Source organism: Centropristis striata, chromosome 5, assembly GCF_030273125.1.
Source record: "Centropristis striata isolate RG_2023a ecotype Rhode Island chromosome 5, C.striata_1.0, whole genome shotgun sequence".
NCBI classification, from domain to species: Eukaryota; Metazoa; Chordata; class Actinopteri; order Perciformes; family Serranidae; genus Centropristis; species Centropristis striata.
The window spans coordinates 1,159,089-1,186,170 of NC_081521.1; the positions used below are offsets into that span (position 1 = coordinate 1,159,089).

Sequence of the window (27,082 nt, forward strand, 5' to 3'; positions counted from 1 at the left end):
TAAATTTACAGTAGAAAAACCACCTCGCTATTCATATTTTTTTCGGTGAAGTTCTGGTAACCACAGCTGACGGTATTTTACTGTAAATTAAACAGATTATTTTTTACAGTGTTGTCTTTTTCTCAGTTGTAATTCTTGCAAACAGCAGTCTGAGTTGATTAGAAGGATAAAGGCTGAGCTGCTGTTCAGAAGACAGTCAGCTCTGATACAGAATCATTAAACCATTTCTGAATATTTGCATTTACGATATTTTGTGGCCCCCACCTTGATATGAAAGTTTAATGTGAGTTTTATATGAATGACACTTTACCGTGTTGTGTGTGGAAGGTCCCTTTAATTACTTTTTTTGGTAATTTTGTGTCTTTTTTTAGATAATTTTGTATCTTTTTTAATAATTTTGTGTCTTTTTTTTATAATTATGTGTCTTTTTTGGTAATTGTGTCTTTTTTTTTGTAATTTTGTGTCCTTTTTTAGTAATTTTGTTTCTTTTTTGGTAATTTTGTGGCTTTTTGTAATAATTTTGTGTCTTTTTGGTAATTCTGTGTCTATTTTTGGTCATTTTGTCTCTTTTTAAAGTAATTTAGGTTTTTTTTCTGTCATTTTGTGTCTTTTTTGGGCCATTTTGTGTCTTTTTCTTAGTAATCTTGTGTCTTTTTTTGGCCATTGTGATACTGCTTCCAGCGGCTCCAGGTAATTAGAGTTTGAGACCCCTGGTGTAGAATAACCTTAAAGTAAATGTCTCTATTTAGACAAATGCACAAAACATCTTCTGCTGTTACAATGACACAATATGAGCAGCGAGCAGATACAGATGGTGTCGCTTTTGTACAGTTTGTCTGAAATATGTCTGGATTTCATGCTCAGCCAAGCAGACTGTCTGATGGCATTAACCACGTCCTCCTTATTCATCCCACCTCTCCTCCTCTCCTCCTCTCCTCCTCTCCTCCTCTCCTCCTCTCCTCCTCTCCTCCTCCTCTCCTCCTCCTCTCCTCCCTCTCTATATCTAGAGAGCAGTAAGCCAGAGAAGAGGGAGATCAAGTGTCCCACCCCGGGCTGTGATGGGACGGGTCATGTGACTGGTCTTTACCCCCACCACCGCAGCCTGTCAGGCTGTCCACACAAGGACAGGATCCCCCCGGAGAGTGAGTCTTCTTCAGCTGCTTCACCACACGAAAACACGCTCAGAGAGCAGAAAAGTGACAACAAAGGGCAGCGTGACAGTGACAGAAGCCCACTACCCCTTTATTCACATACACACCATGTACTGTAATAATACTTTAGTCCTGGTTTCATGAGGTTTTTCAGAGTTCATGTTCTGGTCTCATCAGACCTCGGTGACTGATGAATATCCAATCCTTGATAATAACCATAATCATTATCAAGAAAACCATGTTAAATGTCTAGATATCAGCTCTTATATATATATATATAAAGGGTTCTTTTAAAGTAATAAAGGGTGTAGAGAGTGGTAACATAAAAATAAATAATGAAATCGAGACACATTCATAAAACATTCATCTTATTATCTTGATTTTCCCTTATAACCTGACATGCAAAGAAAGAATATTGATACCTAAAGTTATTTGGATATTCAACATTATTTTGGCAGCTTCTTTTAAACTTTCACTTTCATTTATATCCTGAAAGTGATCCAAAATAAAGCATAAGGTCAAGTAGCATCTTATGTGACATATAGAGGAGGGTGTCATCAGCATATGGTGAAATACAGCGTCTATGGTTGTCTGTTGTGACAGATTTCATTTCCCTCAGATTTAGTGTTTTATCTTGTTTTAGACACACCTTTTTTTGCAGTGTACCAGACATTAAAATGAACAATAAATTGAAGATAATAGTGGTCTAATATTTTTTTTCCATGACTGTATGATCAGAGAACCTGGTCTTACAGGAATCCGTGGAATAGCCACAGAATCACTCAAATTTCCGTGAAACTGACACGGATTTGGCTACAATGCAAGTTAATGACAGTCATATCCCGTGTCCCTTACATGAAAATAATTTTTTAACTATGTTCCATGAGGATAAACTCAAACATTAGTTCACTATTTTGCAATCTCTTTAGTGTTGTATTTTAACATTGTTTTATGTTGTGTCTTAATACTGTGACTTTACTCTTGCTGTTGTTCTGTGTTGTATTCTGTTTAAAGAGTGTGAAACTTTGTTGTTGCTGTTTGTTTGTGTTAGATTGATGTTATTTGTTCCTGCCCAGGAACTACAGATGAAATTTAGCTAGTAGCTAATTCTGGTACGGCTGAGAGCCATGCACTGTCCCTGTTAACCCATTGAAGCCTGGAAAGCGGATACGTCTTTTGTTTTGTAGTATTTGTATAAGCTCTCAAATACTTTTTGAATTTCATTTCTATCTGCTACAGAGGCTGAAAATCTATTATTTAGTAGAAGCGTTGACACTTCTGTTGGATTGCCAGAAAAACTTCAGGTTTTAGGGGCTGATTTTAAAATCGCCCAAAGGTTTTACAGGAAGTTTTAGGCCTCAATGGGTTAAATAAATGAATAAATGAAATGAAGGTTGTGGAGCTAACCCTGTGACTGTTTCCATTGTTTCCTCTGTAGTCCTGGCCATGCATGAGAATGTGCTGAAGTGTCCGACCCCCGGCTGCACCGGTCAGGGCCACGTTAACAGCAACCGCAACACACACCGCAGGTATTCATGCATTCATTACTCTGCATCTTTGTAGATCTGTATTCTTGGTTTGGGTGTGTGTGTTTCTGCAGCTGAGAGTGTTATGCACAGGGCATGCAGTTCCCTTTGTGTATTTGCAAGCTCATATATTCATATATGCAGGACAGCGAATGTGTCAGTCCACATCAGTGTGATGCAGATTTACACGGTCAGCAACATATTCTCCTTTGATATTCATCTTTTTCTCTTCTCCTCCACCCCTCCAGTCTTTCTGGATGCCCTATTGCTGCTGCAGAGAAGCTGTCGAAGGGCCACGATAAGCAGCTTCTGTCTCAGCCAGGCAGCGAGCACCTCAAAGGAAGTCCCAACGACAGAGTGTTGAGGTGGGGAATCCAGAAAATATCCAATTATATTCTTCCATTAGATAAATACAGAGTCTCAGTGATGACAAAAGGCAGCAAAAGGTCATCAGAGCAGTCAAAAGTACAGCAGAATCAACTAAATAATGCTGTAAAATAGACAATGGAATGTAAAATATATATATATATAAAGCTTCATACTTGTTCTTTAACCTTACCTCCAATCAGCAAAAAGAAATAAGAGAAAGGATTTTAAAAACGTCCTTCACCTCAGCGCCTCCCTTTGAAAACACAACACGTCTTCTCCTCCATTAGCTGCTTTGTTAGCAGCCTGAATACTGAACTGGATGAGGACGTTTCACTGTTATAAACTGAAAACTTGCTGTGAAAGAACACATGAAACATCCAAACAGGACGAGGGGACACAAGATAGCCACGACCTAAAGCATCAATCAATCAATCAATCAATCAATCAGACTTTAGTTTTAGAGCACTTTTCATACAAGAGAAATGTAACACAAAGTGCTTCACATAAACATGGAAAATAATAATAATAATAATAATAATAACAATGATAATAAAACATAGAAACAAGCAAACATCCACCATCCCATTATAAACATCTCAACATGGAGCAGTGAGGAAACACTGGAGGCAGCTTAGAAATCAATTAGATCAAATAAATAAAGATGAAGTAAGGTAAGATAAGGTAAAATAAAAAGTAAAAAAGTAAATAATAATAACAATAAAAAGTAAAAAAGCTAGATAAAAATAGATGAAAATAATGAATAAATCATTAAAAAGTAGAGCATATATATATAGACTAATAAATAATAGCTAATAAATAAATTTAAAGTCTTCAGTTTGCTCTTAAAGACCTGAAGCGTCTCTGAGGGCCTCAGGTCTTCAGGTCCTCAGGTCTTCAGGTCTTCCACCAACGTGGACCACAGAGAGAAAACGACGCCTCACCATGAGGGTTTTAATTCTAACTTTTGGTTTTATTAAAAGGTCAGAAGACCTGAGGGCCCTCCAGGGTTCATAGCATGAAAGTAAATCAGATAAATAGGCTGGAATAAGAACATGAAGAGATTTAAAAACCAGTAAAAGAATCTTAAGCATACCCTGCTTCATTTTCTCCTATAATTGAATAGCGCTTGTCTAGTCTTAGCTACGCCTCACCATGAGGGTTTATGTTCTAACTTTAATAATATTACCATAGAGGCATGGTCCTCGTAAGCGGGCGGCCCGGGTTCAAATCCCTCTGTCTCCCCCTTCACTCTGTCTCTATCAATAAAGCCAAAAAATGACCAAAAAAATATCTTAAAAAAAAAAAGATACTTTGACATGTAGCTGCCATGGTCGGGGATGGAACCACCGACCTACCAACCCGTTCAGTCTACACCCTCTACACGCCATTAGAAAACAGACAAGTTTTGAGTAGTTTCACATTGGCTTCTTTTCTCCAGTCTAAGTTCAGACTGGGCATCGTGTTTCGTTTCGTTTCGTATCCGTTTATTTCGGTCAATACATGTCATTAAAACAGAAGTAACAAACCAGAAAAAAAACATTGATCAAAGTAAACAATAAGTAAACAGTGAGAGAAAATTGATAATAGACATTTGGACCAAAAAGGCTGAAGCAGCTTATTACGCCTGTTACAACCAAGGTTATAATAGTTTTGAATTTTTCATTAGTTTTAGTTTTAATTTCGTTGTCAATTTTTGTTTTCAAATTCAGTTAGTTTTAATTAGTTTTTAGAGTGAGTTTGCTAGTTTTGATTAGTTTTATTTTTTGCAAAATGCTTAGTTTTAGTTTAGTTTTTATTAGTTTTAGTGTTAGTTGTAGTTTTTTTGTAATGGGGTATTTGTTGGGTCCAGATTCAATAAGGTCACAATAAATGTTTCCTTTATTTCCTTTGTCTGATCCATCTCAGCCCCAATAAGTTTATTAAGTCATAAAACCAGATAGACGAAATAGATTTCATATCAACCAAAAAGGTTTACGGATGAAAAAAGTTGACAAAGACTAAAACGAAGGACATTTTCACTATAATTTTAGTTAGTTTTAGTTAGTTTTGTAACCACAAAATACAGTTTCAGTTAGTTATCGTTTTTTATAAACTCTCATTTTTATTTTTATTTCAGTTAACGAAAATGTGTTTTCAATTCTAGTTTTCGTTATTTCGTTAGTTTTCGTTAACTATAATAACCTTGGTTACAACTCAAGTAAATTTAAGAATTAGAATTAGAAATGTACAATCCGTTGTGCTCCTTTCACCTCCATAAAAGCCCTCGTCTCCAGTCCAACCCCTGTGAAGTTGAAGTGGAGTCCTTCTAGAGACCAGAGACCTCCTGACCTTGGTTAATGTGCCCTCACCAGAAGAACGGCTCCATGCAGCCAGAAAGTCTTGAAGCATTGAGTGAGGCGGTTCAATCATTACTGTCACCTCCAACACTGAGATCTCTTTATCTCCATTCATCAGCCACCGTGATCACGGCCACAAGAATGATAATTAACACCAAGCAGACACTGGTATTATGCTAAGACCACGCTCTTCCTCATTGGTATTTTAATTAATAATGCAGCCGATAAGCTAATTATGCAAGTTACAGGGGCAATGCAGGGGGATAGGAAAAATAATTGCTTTCCTTGAGGAAAAGCTCATCAGTGGTCAGACAAAGCATGGAGGATTAAAACATAATAAGGCCTGCTTTGTGTTTTTTTCTTCTGCTCAGATTGTTATTAAAATGAGCTGGTTGTCTGTTGTGTTTGGGGCTGAAGAATTCCTCGTACAATCCATGTTCTAATGGCATCCATGTTGAATAAATAGAAAGGAAAAAATGCCCTGTGATCAGTGGTAGAAAGTTTTTTACTGTCATGGAAATCCTCCTGTGGAGCCTCAGAGATGTGAGCATGCACACAGATGGTAAAACAGAGGATTAATGCACCGATAGTTAGACTATTTACATTGCAGCACACATACACTGCAAAAAAGGTTTCTTAAATTAAGATTAAATCTATAAATAAGCATGTTGAACACTTAAAACAAGAAATAAAACCACTTAAAACCAGAATAAAACCACTTAAAACCAGAATAAAACCACTTAAAACCAAAATAAAACCAATTAAAAACCAGAATAAAACCACTTAAAACCAAAATAAAACCACTTAAAACCAGAATAAACCCACTTAAAACAAAAATAAAACCACATAAAACTAGAATAAAACCAAGAGATTTCTTAAATTAAGATTATTAAATCCAGAAATAAGCATGTTGAACTCTTAAAACAAGATAAATTATCTAACACTACTAAATCTAAAGGTTTTTTTTTATCTTTCTTTAATTTTATTATTTGATTCATTTTGTGACCAAAAGAAGATGTGAAAAGACACAAAATGACCCAAAATAGACCACAAAACAACAAAAAAAAAAAAAAAAAAAGACACAAAAAGACGTAAAATGACCAAAAAGGCAAAAAAAAAAAAAAAAAAAACACCAAAAAAAAAAGACATAAAGTTTCTTGGTAATAAACAAATAATTGTCAGGTAGGCAGCTTTAATTGATCTTGTTTTAAGAGTTAATTTCTTATTTTAAGTGTTCAACATGCTTATTTCTAGATTTAATAATCTTAATTTAATAAATCTTGTCAAGGTAAATTATCTGTCCATGCAGCAAGATCATTTCCCTCAGATTTACTGTTTGATCTGGTTTTTAGACCTTTAGATTTACTGTTTGATCTGGTTTTAGACCTTTAGATTTACTGTTTGATCTGGTTTTTAAACACCTTTTCTACAGCAGCTAGCAGTCAGACTCCAGGCTGATCATGTTCTAGAGCTCATTAAGGGTCGATGGTTAGAGACCAGAGACTGTGATATCTGTGATACGGACTCCAGTCATACAAGAAAAAAGAAGGCTGGGCCGTAGGGGGTCGAGGGCCTGGAGCCTCCTCCTTTTCCTCCTCCTCTCCTCCTCTAGTTTTCTCCTCCTCCCTCCTCCCTCTTGCCTCTCCTTGGTCTATCAGTGGATTTACGCCAACAGGTCTGACAAAAGCCCCGGCTCTCCAGGAAAACGAGAGGGCTTAAAGCTCATAAATTCATGCTGTACAACATGCAAATGTGCCCTCTGCTGATAAGAGAGCTTTTAATCCTGCTGCACTCCTGCTAAGTACACCGCCGGCCCTATCTTCACTCTCCCTGTGTCACTCTGCCGCCCCGACACTCTTAATTGCACCAATCCTATTTTATGTCCCATCTCCCCTTGTCTATTCTATTCTATTCTATTCTATTCTATTCTATTCTATTCTGAATCTAAATACTTCCCTGAAAGCACACGGCAAAAATAGGTGTCTAAAAACAAGATATAAACACTAAATCTGAGGGAAAAGGTTCTTAAAACCAGTGAAATTATCTGATATTTTCACTTTCTACTTTTTTTTTCTGCCCCAAAATAAGTGAAATACACTAAACATAAGAATAAAAATAAGCATAAAATGCTGGTTTTAAGATGAGATTACTTAAAAATTTAACTTTTTCTCTGCCTCAAAATAAGTGTAACACACTAAATATAAGATTGTGAAGAAAATATATATACATATATATTTAGAGAAAAAATACTCGATATCAGTGAAGAATAAACAAGCTAAAAGGTCTAAAAACCAGATAAAACAGTAAATCTGAGGGAAATGATCTCGCTGCATGGACTCATCTCCCCTTGTCTATTCTATTCTATTCTATTCTATTCTATTCTATTCTATTCTATTCTATTCTATTCTGAATCTAAATACTTCCCTGAAAGCACACGGCAAAAATAGGTGTCTAAAAACAAGATAAAAACACTAAATCTGAGGGAAAAGGTTCTCAAAACAAAGTAAATTATCTGTCCATGCAGCAAGATATTTTCACTTGACAAGATTTCTTAAATTAAGATTGTTAAATCTAGAAATAATCATGTCTACAGATGCATTTAGAAGGCTTCGAATAAGCCGAAAATGCTGGTTTTAAGATCAGCTTACTTGAAAAGTAACTTTTTTTTCCTGCCCCAAAGTAAGTGAAATACACTAAACATAAGCATAAAACAACCATAAAATGTTGGTTTTAAGATGAGATTACTTAAAAATGTAACTTTTTACAGCCTCAAAATAAGTGAAATACACTAAATATAAGCAATTACATATTTTGTTTTCTTTCTTTTAGCAAATTAAAGCTGAAGATCATAAAGAAAAAATCATTATCTATTACATTATCTTGTTTTTAGACACACCTTGTTTGCAATGCACACGTCTTTTTGCTAATAAGCTACAGCCAGGAGCTAGTTAGCATAGCTTAGCATGAAGACTGATGTTGTGTCCCAATTTCACTGCAAAAAAGGTCTTAAAACCAGATAAAACAGTAAATCTGAGGGAAATGATCTTGCTGCATGGACTCATCTCCCACCTCTCCTTGTGTATTCTATTCTATTGTACTTTCTATTTTATATTGTATCTTAATCCCCCTTCTCTCCATGTCCCTGTCCTCCCATCAGGCCCATGTGCTTTGTGAAGCAGCTGGAGGTGCCCCAGTACGGCAGCTACCGGCCCAACATGGCGCCGGCCACGCCCCGCGCCAACCTGGCCAAGGAGCTGGAGAAATACTCCAAGGTGTCCTTCGATTATGCAAGTTTTGACGCTCAAGTGTTCGGGAAGCGTATGCTTGCTCCAAAGATGCCCACCAGCGAAACGTCACCGAAAGCCTTCAAAAGTAAGACAACGCTGGTTTTTATAAGATTACCACACCAAGATAATGTCTTCATTTATTTAAAGAGTCTCCAGAAGCTCCAAATAATCAGACTTGTTGCCTCCATCAGAGTATAAAACAAAGCAGCGTGGAGCCCTACTGTACATTTACCTCTAAAGTTCTGGCTGTAAACTCCATGAGGCCAGTTTCACTTTGATGATGATATACCAAGTAAAACTGGAGACAAGCTCAAATAGATTTAGTATCAAATGATAGAACTGGATGGAAAAATGTTAGATTTGACACATTTAAAATTCTTTATGGAGCATGATAGTGTTTTGAAAGTAAAAAAAGATACAAAATCACATTTTATGTTGGACTAAAGGACTAAAAAGACACAAAATGACCCAAAAAAGACACAAAAAGACCAATAAAAGACACAAAATGACAAAAAAAAGACACAAAATGACTAAAAAAAGACACAAAATGACCAAAAGAAGACACAAAAAGACACAAAATGACCCAAAAAAAGACACAAAAAGACACAAAATGACCAAAAAAAGACACAAAATGACCAAGAAAAGACACAAAATGACAAAAAAAAGACACAAAGTGACCAAAAAAAGACACAAAATGACCAAAAGAAGACACAAAATGACCAAAAAAGACTAAATGAGAAGTCAGAATGACCAAAACAAACCTATCAGAAGACACAAAATGACCAAAAAAGACACAAAATGACTAAAAAAGACACAAAATGACCAAAAAAGACACAAAATGACTAAAAAAGACACAAAATGACCAAAAAAAGACACAAAATGACCAAGAAAAGACACAAAATGACAAAAAAAAGACACAAAGTGAACAAAAAAAGACACAAAATGACCGAAAGAAGACACAAAATCACCAAAAAAGACAAAATGAGAAGTCAGAATGACCAAAGCAAACCCATCAGAAGACACAAAATGACACAAAAAATCAGTAGGGCTCCACGCTGCTTTGTTTTCTAGTCTGGATGTCATCAACAAGTCTGGATTATTTGGAGCTTTTCGAGACTACAGAAGGTTAAACACAGTATTTAGGAATCAGATTTCTTAACTTACTCTCCTTTTAATTACTTAGTGAAATCATACATGTACAGTCCACCTTCTCCTGATCTAAAGTTTCCTGTTTGTCCTCCTCCAGCTAAGCCCTCCTTCCCCAAGTCGCCCCCCTCCCCCAGCCTCAGTCTCCATGGTTACGGGAAGAGCTCCGCCCTGGCCTACGACTACTCCCACGACGCCGAGGCGGCTCACATGGCCGCCACCGCCATCCTCAACCTGTCGACTCGCTGCTGGGAGAAACCTGAGAACCTCAGCACCAAACCCCACAGCAAGGTACCCACCGCACGATTCACCATGCTGATAGTCAGTTAGTTTACACTTATTAGGATTAATTTATTATTTAAATAGAATACCAACTGTAGGAGAAATAAATCACCTCGTTCTTAGAGGGAAAAAACTCATAAATATGAGATGAATCAGTCGTTTATGGATGATGTCATTGTTATAAAGTGTTACGCCACTCTTGTCTTAGAACCTCCTCCTCCTCCTCCTCTTCCTCACCTCCCTTTCCTTTTTTTTTTACATTAAATTTAAAGTTTTACTGTAAGTAAACCGAAAATTTTCACATCATTTTACATCCAGCAATAAGATGTGAATCCTTTCTATTTTTACATATAATTCAATATAATTTAATATTCAAATACATGAAGAAAGTGAATAATCCTGCTGCACTACTGTTATACTGTGGATTTCTTCTTCTTCCTCTTCCGGACGCAATTTCGTCCTGCTACTAGTCCTGCAACTTGAAGAGTTGCAGGAGAAATTATATATCAAAACGTGCGGTTTGATCGGGATCGGTGTGCTATTACTTTTCTCTACAGAATACGAATTTTACAGAAACTGACCAAAATTTTGCATTGAAATGAATGGGACAGCTGAAAAAAAAATGAGCAAAAAAGAACGATAATTGGAGATTTTTAAACGTCTACTTCTCCGGCATAATTTCACCTAGAGACTCCATTTAAACTTTAAACAGTAGACACAAGTCTTGTGTATCGGTGTTTTAATCCACGTTTCGATAGGTCATATAGTTTTTTATCAATCCCTGTTCAATGACCATGATCATTTTGGGAGAAATTCTGAGATTATAATGGGTGTGTATTGCACGGAATGTTCGTGTCACAGTGTGTGACATCATCACCAGAGTGTAGACGGAGAGAAAAAACTGTCAAAAAATAATTTTTAAAACTGCGCTCCAGGCCGCAAATTCCACTCTACAGAAATAATTTATACATAGAAACGTATGAAAATTAGTCTTCTCCCTCACAATCCTCTGGTAAAGCTGTCAGAGTTATAGTTTGGGCGTAGGACACACAGATGATCCACCAACACTACCAACAGCCTCATTGGCTCCCATATTAAAAACGCAGGAAGATTTCTGAAAAAGGGAGATGTAACAGTTTTTTTAGATCGCTCTAACAAAGCTATTTTTTAATTTTTCTGAAAAAAAAAACATATGTAGGCGTTCAGGAAGAACTCAGGACGCTCAAAGTGAAGTCGGATCAATGATAGGTATTATGGTTTTGCCAAAAATGCTTTCTGTTCGAGGCCAGAAATTCCAGTCTGTCTACCTCTGGCTGCTGTCACTGTTCAGGAACATTCAGGTGGCAGTTAATTCTGTTGATTGCTTTGATCTGATTGCCTTTGATCAATTACAGACACACACACATTTTGAGGTTAAAGGTCATAGGTTGCTGTATAAATAAATACTTGAAGAGGAATGCTTGTTGTAGGTGTGCTCCTTGTATATAATATAGTATCATAACATTACTAGTATTAATTGTTATAAATCTCTGAAGAATCTCATCATAGTGTACACACACCGGCAGTAGCCCCCGTGGCCCTTTCAGAATTTCCCCAGAGGAAATTTTCTAGTTTAATATTCAAATACATGAAGAAAGTGAATAATTCTTTAAAAGAAATCCTGCAGTTATTGATAATGCCCCATTAAATTGAATTACAGACTTAAACTTTTATTTTATGATTAAAATTTGGTATAAACAATTTTTTTTATCATCACACAAAACAAGAAAAGCCTCTCCTCTCTCCTCCTTTGCTCTTTTCTCTCCTCCCCATCAGCTCTGCATGAATATATCATCATTGGCTTATAGGATGGTGTTGAGATGCGGTTGCATCACCTCCCTCTCCTCCTCTCCTCCTCTCCTCCTCTCTCCTTTCATCCCTCCATCCCACACACTTTTCATGTTGTTATTGAATTTGGCTGACTGCCAGTTCCCTGGATTACTTTGCCACCAGGTAGCCTTTTTTCATTATCTGCCGGACGGATCTTCCACTCTCTTTCTCCACCCCCGCTACTCCTTCTTTCATTCTCTTTTCTCATCTCTTTTAAACTCTCTCTCTCTCTCTTCCTCCCTATGGAAGTCTTTCTGTCTCTCTCTCTATCTCTGTATGTACCGCTCTATCCCTCTTTCCCCTCTCTCTGTGCACAGGAGGTGTAATTGGAGCACCACTTCCCCCATATTGTGATTTTTAAAAGCCTTTTTTGCCTCACAGAGGAGAGAAAGTGACTGCTTCATCATTTTTCGATTTCTTGACATGGTTTTTAGAAAAGATAAAAAGTGAAGATTAATGTCTGTGGCAGCTCAGCAGAGCTAGGTGTTGTTCAGAGAGGAACCAGGATCTAAGAGCAGGCCTCGCCACCAGGGACGGATCTGGAACCAGATCCTGTTGAAATCCAATATTGAACCATTGGAGCGCTGAGCTCATCAAGCAGACGTTTCTGGGAAGTGTTCCCGTTGTTTCCTCCTCCTCCTCACCCTTTGATTCTGCTTTCTGTCCCTTGACCGGCCCATATGAGCGCCATTTTAGATGAATAGTGAAAACATGGCTCTCTGTATCTGTTCATCTGCCAGCTCCATAATAGAGCACGGAGACATGAACTGTTGTGTTGGTGCTGTTGGCAAAGTGTTAGCAGAGTGCATTAGCTGTCATTACAAGCAAGCTGAAGGGATAAAAAAAGTGCATCACACTGCTGCAGAAATGTTTGTTTGGTAGAAGCTGGAAGGCAAGAACGTTGGGTGGGTTAGAAAAAAACAATCCACAACATAGAAGTTTAGATTAATCTGAATCTAAATACTTCCCTGAACGCACACGGCAAAAAAAGTGTGTCTAAAAAACAGATAAAAACACTAAATTTGAGGGAAAAGCTCCTCAAAACAAGGTAGATATTTTCACTTGAGAAGATTTCTTAAATTCAGATTGTTAAATCTAGAAATAATCATGTCTACAGATGCATTTAGAAGGCTTCAAATAAGACAGAAATGCTGGTTTTAGGATGAGATTACTTAAAAAGCAACTTTTTACAGCCTCAAAATAAGTGAAATATACTAAACATAAGCATAAAAATGCTGGCTTTAAACTGAGATTGCTTAAAAATAAGTGAAATACACTCAATATAAGCAATTACATATTTTGTTTTCTTACTTTTAGCAAATTAAGATGAAGATTATGAAGAAAATATATGCACATATATATTTAGAGAAAAAAATACTCACTATTAGTGAAGAATGACTAAGCTAAAAGGTCTAAAAACCAGATAAAAAGAGGGAAAAGGTCCTCAAAACCAGGTAAATTATCTGTCCATGCAGCAAGATATTTACACTTGACAAGATTTCTTGAATTTAGATTGCTAAATCTAGAAATAATCATGTCTACAGATGCATTTAGGAGGCTTGAAATAAGCCGAAAATGCTGGTTTTAAGATCGGAATACTTAAAAAGTCACTTTTTACAGCCTCAAAATAAGTGAAATACACTAAATATAAGCAATTACATATTGTGTTTTCCTACTTTTAGCACATTAGATTATGATTATGATTAAGATTATGAAGAAAACATATATACATATATATTTAGAGAAAAAAATACTCAGTATTAGTGAAGAATGACTAAGCTAAAACATCTTAAAACCAGATAAAACAGTAAATCTGAGGGAAATGATCTTGCTGCATGGACAGATAATTATCTGTCCATGCAGCAAGATCATTTCCCTCAGATTTACTGTTTTATCTGGTTTTTAGACACAGCTTTGTTGCAGTGCAATGTGGATTATATGAAGTTATGGTTGAGGAAAATGCAGGTATTTTAATGTATGTAGCGCTGCAACTGAATCTGCTCAAGAGGGTAATTAAATTAATCACCATCATCATCATCATCATGCAGGACTGCCTCTCACTCTGAAGTGCACCAGAGGAGTCTGCATTTAACATTTATATCTGAGAACAGTGAGTTCACATACAGGAGGAGGGAATGGAACATTTGTTCTACATGAGAAAAACTCTGTGGTTTTTACCTTAAACTGCATGTTATCAGCATAAAGAGGAGACCAGTGGGACACAGAGAGTTATTACTGTTTTCATTCAGATACCATGAGGTCAGAGGTCACATGACTGCTTTGAAAATCACCAAAATACGATAACATTAGAAGAGGAATCTGACCTTCAGGAGACTTCAGGACAGGGCTGATGTGGGAGCGTTTGTTTACATATATATCCTTATTTAACCAGGTAAAAAAGTCTCGTTGAGATTTAAAAAATCTCTTTTCCAAGAGAGACCTGGCCAAGAAGGCCGCATAAAAGTGACAAGTTACAACATTTAAAACACAATTAACATAAACAATTAAATACAAATACAGAAGAGCCTCAAGTAAAGACTTATAACCTCTGTTTGAACCTCTTTTTTGGGGTCTTTGTCTGATCTGTGAGTGTCTCTGTCCTCCAGGAGATGGACATCGAGGTGGATGAGAACGGGACCCTGGACCTGAGCATGAAGAAGCCCATCAAACGGGAGGGCAGCCTGTCGGGCACCAGCCCCGGGGTCCGCTCCCCGGACCCTTCGTCCTCCTCCTCTTCCTCACTGCACCACGGGGGGAGCAGCGGGATGACGTCACCGAACCTCCTCGGCTACAAGCAGGAGGAGTGGGAGGGGCCTCTGGATTACACCAAACCCAACCGCCAGAGGGAGGAGGAGCTGGACGAGGTCAGTCGCTTCACACGGAGACAGTCGGAGCTCTGAACTAGCAGCGTTTCCTCCGATATTACCACACAGGAAATATTGCAACATAAATAACAACAAAGGAAATCCCCCCCCAGCTTTTTGAATTAAAAAAAACTCTTGTTTACATCACTTTGTCTCTCTCTGATCCCTTAGCTTTATTTCCTGTCCCCTTTTCGTCTTTCTATTATTCATTTATTTCGGTGGAATGCGAGAGTTACTGTACAGTTAAAGCATTGCACTGAGGAACAGAGGTGGTGTGTCAGGTGCATTGCACCATCTTGACTTTGGCATATGCTAATTTTTACTCCTTTGAACTTTTTCAAAAGAAATATAAAGGGCTTTGAGTGTAAATTTTTTATGAGGACACTGCATTTGGAGACATCATTTGTCTACAAAAAAAAAGAAAAGGGATCAGAAGAGGGTTTGGTGTGCACATGATGGCTTGCAAAGTTTCTTTGCTTGTATACAAATGTGTAAACTATTGCAGGGAAAAGCATCACTCAATTTAAAAAAAAGTCAATATAATCCTCAGGACAACACGACGACAATTTAAACTAGAACATTTCTAAAGAAATGTTGTGTGTGCTTGACTCTGGCCCCAGACATTATTAGATTACAATTTGAACTAATTTTCCTATGTTTCTATGTATAACTTATTTCTGTAGAGTGATATCTGCGGCCTTGAGCGCAGTTTCCAAATTAATTTTTTCACAATTTTTTCTCTCCCTTTTGCACTCCAGTGATGAAATTATCAAAAAAAGACAATTAGACTATCAAAAAGAAATACAAAACACAAAATTACCAAAAAAGGCAGAAAAAATGACACAAAGAAACACTTAAAATTACTGAAAACACACAAACGACCAAAGAACCTAACAAAAGAGAGAGAATCAAAAGAGACATAAAATGACAAAAAATACATAAAATTAGCCTCCCAAAATTATCAAAAAGAGACACGAAATGACCGAATTTATTTTTGACAAATTGTTCTCTTCCTTTTGCACTCTAGCGATGAAATTATATAAAAAAAGACAATTAGACTATCAAAAAAACACAAAATTACCAAAAAAAGCAGAAAAAATGACACAAAGAAACACTTAAAATTACTGAAAACACACAAACCACCAAAGAATCTAACAAAAGACCTAAAATGATCAAGAGACACAAAATGACAAAAAAAACAACATAAAATTACCCCCAAAAATTATCAAAAAGAGACACGAAATGACCAAATTTATTTTTGACAAATTGTTCTCTCCCTCTGCACTCTAGCGATGATGTCATCCACTCTAGCCTCTCCATAGGGTTACATTGGGGGGACTTTTTTGACGTGTTTTTGCTGAATAATTTTAAAACAGTTTGCCGAAACCCTTAGAAAAGTCAGAGCACACTTGTCATGGGTGAGCCGGTTGATTTGATACCTTTTTAGTGAATGTGCGACCAGAACACGGAAGAAACGGAATAATAAAATCGAGGATTAAGCCCAGTGGAGAGGGAAATCCAGCTCATTTGTGCTCATCTTTTTCTTTTCTCACTTTGTTTTTTCCAGATGGAGCACACCGGCCAGTCGTTCGTCTCGTCCGACCCGGAGGACTGTGATATGATGCAGGACTGTCTGGAGGACAGGAAGTACCCCGGAGAGGTCACCACCCCGAGCTTCAAAGTAAAGTTCCAGCCCAAGGACAGCAAGAAAGAGCTGCTCTCGTAAGTAGCAGAGAGTTAAAGAGTGGACAGACACAGTGAAGACTCTGAGAGTCTGCTGTGCTTTGAACCACACTGTAAAAAAAAACTGTTGTTTTTACGGTAAAAAAAACCAGCAGCTGTGGTTGCAAGAACTTATAACCATAATAAATACGATGCAACTTTTTCTAATATTACAGTAAAATGATATTGGCACTGTTGATTTCACGTTTAAGATTGTCATTTTAAAAAAAAAAAAAAAAAATGTCCGTCAAAAGAAACGCTGTTCTGCCATAATATTGACGATTACATTTTCATTACCATTAAATATTACAGTATATTTCTGTTAGAGATATGGTGTTTAGTACATTTTACAGTGAGAAAAAATATTTTTTACAAAAAATAAATGCAAAAATGATTGCTTGTATATATATTTATATATTACAGTATATTTGTGTTACAAACACGGTGCCAGAGTATTTTATAATGGAGTAATTTTTTAAAATGTTTTTATAAAAATGTAAAAAATCGTGTTTTTTCTGATATAAACATTTACAGTGTTTCATTGTTACTGAAACTGAATTAACTCATTTATCATTTTACGTCTTTTACTGTCAGGGTTTAGCAGTTTTTCACCCTAAAACCTACAGACATTTTTTACAGTGTTCATCATGTTTCTTTCCCTCTCAGGTGTCCTACACCTGGCTGTGATGGCAGCGGCCACATCACTGGAAACTACGCGTCCCATCGCAGGTAAGAACCGTTACAGATTTATTTTGGGCAAACAGTATGCTCTAGTGCTCTCTATATGAAATACAGGTACATCTCAAAAAATTTGAATATCATGAAAAAGTTCAATATTTTTTGTCAGTCATTCCAGAAAGTGAAACTCAAACATTATGTAGATTTATTACACACAGAGTGAAATATTTCAAGCCTGTTTTTCTTGTAATTTTGATGATTCTGGCTTAGAGATAATGAAAACACAAAACTCAGTGTGTCAGTATAAAATGAGAATATTGTGAAAAAGTCCACAGTTGGTATTTTGTGTCTTTTGGTAAATTTATGTCTCTTTTTGGTCATTTTATGTCTTTTCTTTGTTTTGTTGTGTCTCTTTTGGTAATTGCAAGAAGAAAAATATTCACATATTATATATTTCACTCTATGTGTAATGAATCTATATAATGCATGAGTTTCACTTTCTGAAATAATTGACAAAAAGTATTGAACTTTTTCATGATATTCTATTTTTTAGATGTACCTGTGTAAAAAAGACACAAAATTACCAAAAAGGAAACAAAATGACCAAAAATAGATACAAAAATGACCAAAAATAGATGCAAAAAAGACACAAAATGACCAAAAAAAGACATGAATTTACCAAAAGAGACACAAAATACCAACTGTGGACTCCAAAATTGAACTTTTTCACAATATTCTCATTTTATACTGAGACACTGAGTTTAGTGTTTTCATTCTCTCTAAGCCAGAATCATCAAAATTACAAGAAAAACAGACTTCACTCTATGTGTAATGAATCTATATAATATACGAGTTATACTTTCTGAAATAATTGACAAAAAATATTGAACTTTTTCATGATATTCTATTTTTTAGATGTTCCTGTGTAACAAAGACACAAAATGACCAAAAAGGAAACAAAATGACCAAAAATAGATGCAAAAATGACACAAAATGACCAAAAAAGACACAAAATGACCAAAAAAAGACCAACTGTGGACTCCAAAATTGAACTTCTTCACAATATTCAAATTTTCTGAGACACTGAGTTTTGTGTTTTCATTCTCTCTAAGCCAGAATCATCAAAATTACAAGAAAAACAGGCTTGAAATATTTCACTCTGTGTGTAATGAATCTATATAATATATGCGTTTCACTTTCTGTAATAATGTAAAAACATTGAAGTGTTTGCTGATACTTTCCTGTCTTCGGCTGTACCTGTACCAGCTCCACTGAGACTGAGTCTATAGTTGGAGCTCAGCTAGTTCAGATCTAGTATTTGATGGTTATGTGCCGGAGGCGTTAATATAATGATATGTAGCCTGGTTATAGCCTGGTGGTCTTGTATCCAGGAAGCAGAGACGCTGATTGGCTCTGATATGCATCAGTAATTTACTTCTTGCCCTCTGTCCTCTTCTTCCTCGATGACCTTGGTATGCCGTGCATTCTTGATTTCCCTTCGCTCACTTCGTCTTCTTTCTCCGCTCTCCTCCTTCCTGATTGGTCCTCGTCTCCTCTCCTTCTTCCTGTCCTTGCTCTGTCTCCTTCCTCTCAGTCTGTCTGGGTGTCCTCTAGCTGATAAGAGCCTCCGCTCCCTCATGGCGGCCCACACCCCTGAACTCAAGTATGTCTGCTCTACACCTCCACTGCTTTCACTTCCACCACCACACAGCTTCATCCTGCTGCTGCATTAACTCACCTGCTGCTAGTCTTAGTGGCTGCTGCTGCTGTGTCTGTCACGGTGGTTTTTCTGGCTTGGACTTTGCTTGTTTTCACTCCAATCAGATCATTTAAATGTGGAATGAGACTGTAGTTCTGTAGTATACATGTTACCTTTTAAAGTGGGTTTTCACAGCCCACAATACAGATACAAGAAGTGATTTAAATGGAAAAGGCAAAGGCAAATTTAAAGCACAATTTGTTAGGCCTGTCACCATAATTACTATATCGACTTATCGTTCCATAAATAATAATGGACTGTAACGCCTGCAAATGTAATAATGCCCATAAACGTAATAACCGCTGCCTGCTACAAACGTAACACAAGATTTCCCACAAATGTAACAACTATTACGTTTGTGGTGAAGTGAAAATCTATAACTTTCAATATTGTAATAAGTTCCCACAAATGTAATAATGCAAAGAATAATGGTTGTTGTGGTTGTTGTTACAGTGGACACGATAGTTTTTTTTCTGGACTCTAAATATGTGACAGGCAGTATGAATTGCCAAAAAAAACCTACATTTCCCAAACAGCCATTCCAGCTGTTTATATGTTATTTTAATAATAAAATACATAATGATTATGTCATTGCAATGCTTTGTTAACAGCCTGAAAGTCTATTTTATTAGTTTTGGTTGTAGTTTATTTATTCGTGTTTTATTGATCTAGGATATTTTAATATTTCTTTTCCACGCTGCAAATTATTTGTTTCTTACCAAGATAAAAAAACAAATACTTAGATTTAGAAGTGTTGGAAAATGTATCTTGTTTAAAGAGTTAATTTCTTATTTTAAGTGTTCAACATGCTTATTTCTAGATTTAATAATCTTAATGTAATAAATCTTGTCAAGGTAAATTATCTGTCCATGCAGCAAGATCATTTCCCTCAGATTTACTGTTTGATCTTCTTTTTAGACACTCCTTTTTTGCATATTCTCAAGATTTAAACATTCATTCATGTGGAAAAGGATGAACGTATTATGCACTAATATGGTTATAAAACTAAAACACCATCGATACAATGATACTATCGTTTATCGTGATAGTTTCTGTGAAAATATATCCTCCTATAAACATGTTATGGTGACAGGTTTACTCATTGCTCACAAAAGTGACTGGAAAAATGTGCAAAATGAACCATTTTATCATCTGCATGGTGCCGTTTCCATAAAGTCATGTCCCTCTGAAGCATCTTCTCTGTGTTTGGTGTATTAAATGTTAAACGATGCTCTCCGTCTCCAGATGTCCCACTCCAGGATGTGACGGCTCGGGTCACATCACAGGGAACTATGCCTCCCACAGAAGGTAACAAACACTAACACACATGCACACACAACACACATGCACACACACACTCACATGGACACACACATTGACACAAAGTCAGTCAGAGAGGCCTAGTGACAGTTCATGGTAGCAGTAGCCAGGGATACATACTCACACATGTCCACACCTTGACCATCATTATTCTATTTTCAGGCCATAATAGGCGTTTTAATTTGATTTGGTTTTTGTAATTTGGTAGATTTATTCTTCCTGATAATGTGCTCTCCCTTTAACAAGCAATCACTTGACCAGACCTTTTTTCAACCCTATGTTATCAACTCCATACTTTCTGTTTTCAGTCTCTCTGGGTGCCCGCGTGCCAAGAAAAGTGGAATTAAAACTCCTACCAAGGACAACCAGGAGGACTCCGAGCTTTTAAAGTTCGTACCGCTCAGAAAGCCATAATGTCTTCTTTTAGCGAGACTGACGGTAACAGTAAAATGCAATAAAATAGAAAGAGAGAGAGACAGACAGACAGATAGACAGAGAGAGAGAAAGAGTGACCTGCCCCCAAGATGGAATCAAAGATGGAAAATACACTTCTTCCTGCAGATACTGATTCTGAATGTAGTTGATGGTAGATTATCATAGAGTAGACTGTCAATACATGAGAAATACATCAGCTTCATATTGCATTTGCACACAAAACAGTTATTTTAAAGCCGTGGTAGGCAGGTTTTCTTTGGCGTCATTGGGGGAAAAAATCCATAATAACCTTTCAGCAGATTGTAATTCAAGTGGTCTGAGAAGAGATTAGACTTCTGCACCACCTCTGGGCTGCTTTCAGCCTCTAGAAACTTCAGAAAAATTTACTTTGGCCATCAGAGGTTATTTATAGAAAGGATGTTATATCTAATTATTATCTTATCTTATTATATCTCATATATCTTATTGGCTGTTCTGCAAATACAGATGCACGTTCATGTGCATTGAGGGGAAGAAAAGCCCGTAAAATCCTGCAGAAAATAAATTCTATTCTATCATTGGCGTGTCTGATTCATGAACATTTAGCTAACTTGTGCCTGGAATCATCATCAAAAGAGATTTACAGGCCCACAAGTTTGCAAAGAAAACATTATCCTACAGTTGTTGCTGATAAATTGGCTTTGGGATCGCAGCCAAATAAACGAGAAGTGCTGTAAAAGGTTACTGTATTAAACATGCATATGCCCATATATGGACATATGCTCATGTGGTGGGAGAGCTGCAGAAGGATTATATTTTCAAATTCAGTTTTTTTGTTTTTTTGGCCTTTATAGAAGACTGCCTACCCCAGCTTTAACAACATGTTGATACCAGCATGTACTGAACCTTATCAATAGCTTTTGCATCAATAATGTTATTCTTTGCATAAATAATAGGTGTAAAAAAACATATTTTGCCCAGTGGAGAAAGTATATAAGATAATCTTTATTATAATATTCTCAGCTTTCTCTACAGTGTTTCTGTTTGAGTCTCCATGTCTAACCTTAGTGCCTTCTCCCTCTTTATCTCTCTCCCTGCTGCCTGCCTTCACCTCTTCTTCTTCTCCTCTTTCTCTCCTGTTGTTCTACTCTCCTTGTTTCTCCTCCTTTCCTCTGCTCCTTGCAGATGTCCGGTACCAGGCTGTGACAGTCTGGGTCACATCAGTGGGAAGTACGCCACGCACCGTAGCGCCTACGGGTGTCCGCTGGCGGCCCGCCGGCAGAAGGAGGGTCTCCTCAACGGGACGCCGTTCAACTGGAAGGCCTTTAAGACAGAGGGGCCGACATGTCCCACCCCGGGGTGTGACGGCTCGGGACACGCTAACGGAAGCTTCCTCACTCACCGCAGGTAAACTGCAGGACTATATACACTGTTACTCCATCCTCAGACCTCAGACCTCAGACCTCAGACCTGGGCTAAGAGGTGGACCAGGGAGAACTTAGCCCCTTTTCATACACACAACCCAGGGTTACCTGGGAACACTGCAAAAAAGATGTGTCTAAAAACCAGATCTGAAGCGTCTCTGAGGGCCTCAGGTCTTCAGGTCTTTAATTATTTATTTATTTAATAAATAAATAATTAAAAAGTAGAGCATATACAGTACAGGCCAAAAGTTTGGACACACCTTCTCATTCAATGCGTTTTTCTTTATTTTCATGACTATTTACATTGTAGATTCTCACTGAAGGCATCAAAACTATGAATGAATACATATGGAATTATGTACTTAACAAAAAAAGTGTGAAATAACTGAAAACATGTCTTGTATTTTAGATTCCTCAAAGTAACCACCCTTTGCTTACTAGAATATAAGACATGTTTTTAGTTATTTCACACTTTTTTGTTAAGTACATAATTCCACATGTGTTCATTCATAGTTTTGATGAATCACAATGTAAATAGTCATTTGGCCTGTACTGTATATATATATATGATGTTGTAACACTAAGATGCCTGTGCAGAAAAGTGTTTAAAAATGGTTCCAGTAAAAGCCAAATTAAAAAGATAAGTCTTCAGTTTGCTCTTAAAGATGTGAAGCGTCTCTGAGGGCCTCAGGTCTTCAGGTCTTCAGGTCTTCAGGTCTTCAGATCTTCAGATCTTCCACCAATGTGGACCACACAGAGAAAACGAAGCCTCACCGTGAGGGTTTTAGTTCTAAGTTTTGGTTATACACAAAGGTGTTTAGTCTAAAAATCAGATGAAAACACTAAGTCTGAGGGAAATGATCTTGCTGCATGGACAGATCATTTTAAATGTTCTGTTGTCGGCTGCAACAACCAGCACAAAAGTCTATTTCCTCTCCCAGCACCGGAGGATAGAAAGAATCAATGGCTCGTCTTTATTTACAACAACCAGGTTCCTGCAGCAGCTAATGCTAATGCTAACGCCTTAGTCTGTGCTAACCATTTTGCTCCTGACTGCTTCACCAACATGGTCAGTTTTCCTCCAAACTGATTCTTAGGGTCGGAGCCAGACCCACTACCTGAGACTCAGAAACCACTTCATCTGGCTGTGTAGTAGTATGTAGTTTTGTCTAGTTTTTTGTTTGACTCAGCAGAAGTCTAGGAGAGAGACTTTAAAACATCCCTGTGTGTGTGTGTGTGTGTGTGTGTGTGTGTCCAGCCTCTCAGGATGCCCCAGAGCCTTGTACGCCAAGAAGAAGGCCAAGTTCCCGTCAGAGGACTACCTGAGCACCAAGTTCAGAGCCAGCGACGGTAAGATGTGTTCAAAGATATGTGAATCAATGTGTATGCAGGCCTGTGTCTATACATGTGTGTGTTTATGTTCAAAAACCCTCACCGTTGTTTCTGAGAGCAAGAAAATCATGGCAAAGGTAAAACTAAACATGTGAACTTAAGCCGCGTTTCCACTATGGAACAGTTAGCTAACAGTTAGCTAACAGTTAGCTAACAGTTAGCTAACAGTTAGCCCCCAGAGGGATTTAGAGACTCTGGAGGTGACGTTTGGTTTTAGACCGTTGCGTAATTGTTTAGCGACAGTTTCAACCGTGATCACATACACGACGGATTAAACACGCTAACTGTGCACAACGTCAGCAGCCGATCATAAACAAAGCAGCATGGTTAATTATGCACAGCACCTCCACTGATCATAAACATCGTGATGGTGAATTAACCAGCATCACTAACTGTGCACAGAGTGTCTGGTGCTTTTTGTAAACAAACAGAGATCGCTAAGTGAACACCTCCTGCAGCGGCAGCACATACACACTGTACTGCTACAGAGCTAACTGTTAGCCTGTTAGCACATACACACTGTACTGCTGCAGAGCTAACTGTTAGCCTGTTAGCACATACACACTGTACTGCTACAGAGCTAACTGTTAGCCTGTTAGCACATACACACTGTACTGCTACAGAGCTAACTGCTAGCCTGTTAGCACATACACACTGTACTGCTACAGAGCTAACTGTTAGCCTGTTAGCACATACACACTGTACTGCTACAGAGCTAACTGTTAGCCTGTCAGCAAATACACACTGTACTGCTACAGAGCTAACTGTTAGCCTGTCAGCACATACACACTGTACTGCTACAGAGCTAACTGTTAGCCTGTCAGCACATACACACTGTACTGCTACAGAGCTAACTGTTAGCCTGTTAGCAAATACACACTGTACTGCTACAGAGCTAACTGTTAGCCTGTCAGCACATACACACTGTACTGCTACAGAGCTAACTGTTAGGCTGTTAGCAGTTTGCAGACTGGACACTAAGGGGTTAAAATCCCCTCCGGCTCTGCAGCTGGGAGAGACTGCTGCAGGAGGACTGTGCCAATAACACCAGAAAAAGTCGCTGGATTTGTCTCCAGTCGCTTTCTTTAAAAATAGTCTCTAAGGGGGTCTGAAAAGTCGCTAAATATAGCAACAAAGTCGTTAAGTTGGCAACACTGCTTTGCCGGTTTTTACAAATGCCGCGTGTTGTTGTGTCCAGTACTACGTCACATCCTGCTTAGCGTTCTGTCCAATCAGCAACCAGGATTTATTCAGTTACGGCGAGTGAGACCCTCATTCTGGGTATTAGACTGTAGTGGAAACAGCCTTTACATGAGAATGTTGAGTCCTCAGTACAACATAATTTTAACAAAACTCATATGCTATTTACTAAAAATAGCAAAGTCACAATGTAAAATGCATAATCCAGAGCCTCTCCTTTCTATTCTAACGTGATGTCTCTGACTGGTTTAGTTTTGGACAATGACGAGGACATCAAGCAGCTCAACAAAGAGATTAACGACCTCAACGAGTCCAACAACGAGATGGAGGCCGACATGGTCAACCTGCAGACTCAGGTGAGTGTTTCTACTTCTGTTATTATTATTATTATTATTATTATTATAAATCATTCACCATGGGATGAGTTCTTACAGGGCACAAGCTCTGATGTCTTTTTACAACTGTGTTTGTTTGTTTTTCAAATGAAAAGTTGAATTCATAAGCAATACAACAAAACCTTAGAAACTCAAGGTTTCTGCTGCCATGATCAGCAGATTAATGTTGTCAAACTTTCATTATTCCGTCAGTTCTGTAATAGTTTGTCTCTCATTTTTAGCATTTACCATTATAATGTAATTACAGCTTGTCACAACAGTCATGCAAAAAATGATTAGACCAGCTTGTTTTCTTCCATTTTAATGTCTGGTTCAACTAAAGGTCCATTTGTTTGGACAAATATAATGATAACAACAAAAATATCTGATAAGAGTTTAATTTAAGAGCTGATATCTAGACATTTAACATGATTTTCTGGATAATAACCAAAATCATTATCAATTGTGTCTTTTTATTGGTCATTTTACATATTTTTGGGTAATTTTGTGTCTTTTTTGGTCGTTATACATATTTTTTTTGTTCATTTTGTGTCTTTTTATTTGTCATTTTATGTCTTTTTTGGTCATTTTTATGGTCTTTTTTTTTCTTTTTTGTTCAATTTGTTGTTGTTTTGTTGCATTGTTTTCTTCAATGCATCTTACAACTAAAAAGGTACATTTGTTTGAACAAAAATAATAAAATAACAAATAATAAAACAAATAATAAAAAAACTCCATGACACAGAGGGTTTTTTTATATATATATATATATATATATATATATATATATTTATATATAGTTTTATAGAATATCACCAGACTCACTCTGTATATTTCATCAATTATTATTTTCTAATGACAGATAAAATCTATTTAAAAAGTGTCAGCAGCATTACATTATAGAGTTTGTGCTGCTGTGTTTCAGATCTCGTCCATGGAGATGAACCTGAAGAGCATCGAGCACGAGAACAAGATGATCGAGGAGCAGAACGAGGCTCTGTTCATGGAGCTGTCGGGTCTGAGCCGCGCCCTGATCCGCAGCCTGGCCAACATACGCCTGCCCCACATGGTGAGTCACACACACACACACACACACACACACACACAAACAGGAGAAAAACCTAAATCAGACAAATTGCATCTTGCTAACTAAAAAAAGACACAAAGTGACAAAAAAAATGACACAAAATTACACAAAATTACACAAAATTACAAAAAAAGGACACAAAATGACAAAAAAAAAGACACAAAGTGACAAAAAAAATGACACAAAATTACACAAAATTACACAAAATTACAAAAAAAGGACACAAAATGACTAAAAAAAGACACAAAGTGACTAAAAAAAGACACAAAGTGACTAAAAATTACATAAAATGACACAAAATGACTACAAAAGACACAAAGTGACTAAAAAAAGACACAAAGTGACTAAAAAATGACACAAAATGACCAAAAATGACTTAAAAAAGACACAAAGTGACTAAAAAATGACACAAAATGACCAAAAATGACTAAAAAATTACACAAAATGACTAAAAGAAGACACAAAGTGACTAAAGAATGACACAAAATTACAAAAAAAGGACACAAAATGACTAAAAAAAAAGACACAAAGTGACTAAAAAAAGACACAAAGTGACTAAAAATGACATAAAATGACACAAAATGACACAAAATGACTACAAAAGACACAAAATGACACAAAATGACAAAAAAAGACACAAAATGACCAATAAATGACAAAGTGACTAAAAAAAGACACAAAATGACTAAAAAAGACACAAAATGACAACAAAAAAAAAAGTCACAAAGTGACTAAAAAAAGACACAAAATGACTAAAAAAGACACAAAATGACAAAAAAAAAAGACACAAAGTGACTAAAAAAAGAAACAAAATGACTAAAAAACGTTCTGATTGATTTGACAAAAAAAACAACAACCACAAGACAGGATATATCCAGGCAG

General features: G+C 37.0%; 1 protein-coding gene across 1 annotated transcript in view; it reads left to right on the forward strand.

The window, feature by feature from the left end:
- myt1b (myelin transcription factor 1b) overlaps window positions 1–27,082 on the forward strand; it is a 35,544-nt gene that overhangs the window by 6,332 nt on the left and 2,130 nt on the right. Inside the window, 15 exon segments of the mRNA XM_059332788.1 lie at window positions 1,008–1,142; window positions 2,590–2,680; window positions 2,926–3,042; window positions 8,540–8,754; window positions 9,916–10,106; window positions 14,573–14,830; window positions 16,398–16,552; window positions 17,219–17,281; window positions 18,825–18,893; window positions 20,235–20,297; window positions 20,618–20,698; window positions 21,909–22,130; window positions 23,406–23,497; window positions 24,992–25,095; window positions 26,039–26,182. Of these exon segments, the coding sequence (XP_059188771.1) occupies window positions 1,008–1,142; window positions 2,590–2,680; window positions 2,926–3,042; window positions 8,540–8,754; window positions 9,916–10,106; window positions 14,573–14,830; window positions 16,398–16,552; window positions 17,219–17,281; window positions 18,825–18,893; window positions 20,235–20,297; window positions 20,618–20,698; window positions 21,909–22,130; window positions 23,406–23,497; window positions 24,992–25,095; window positions 26,039–26,182 (2,000 nt within the window).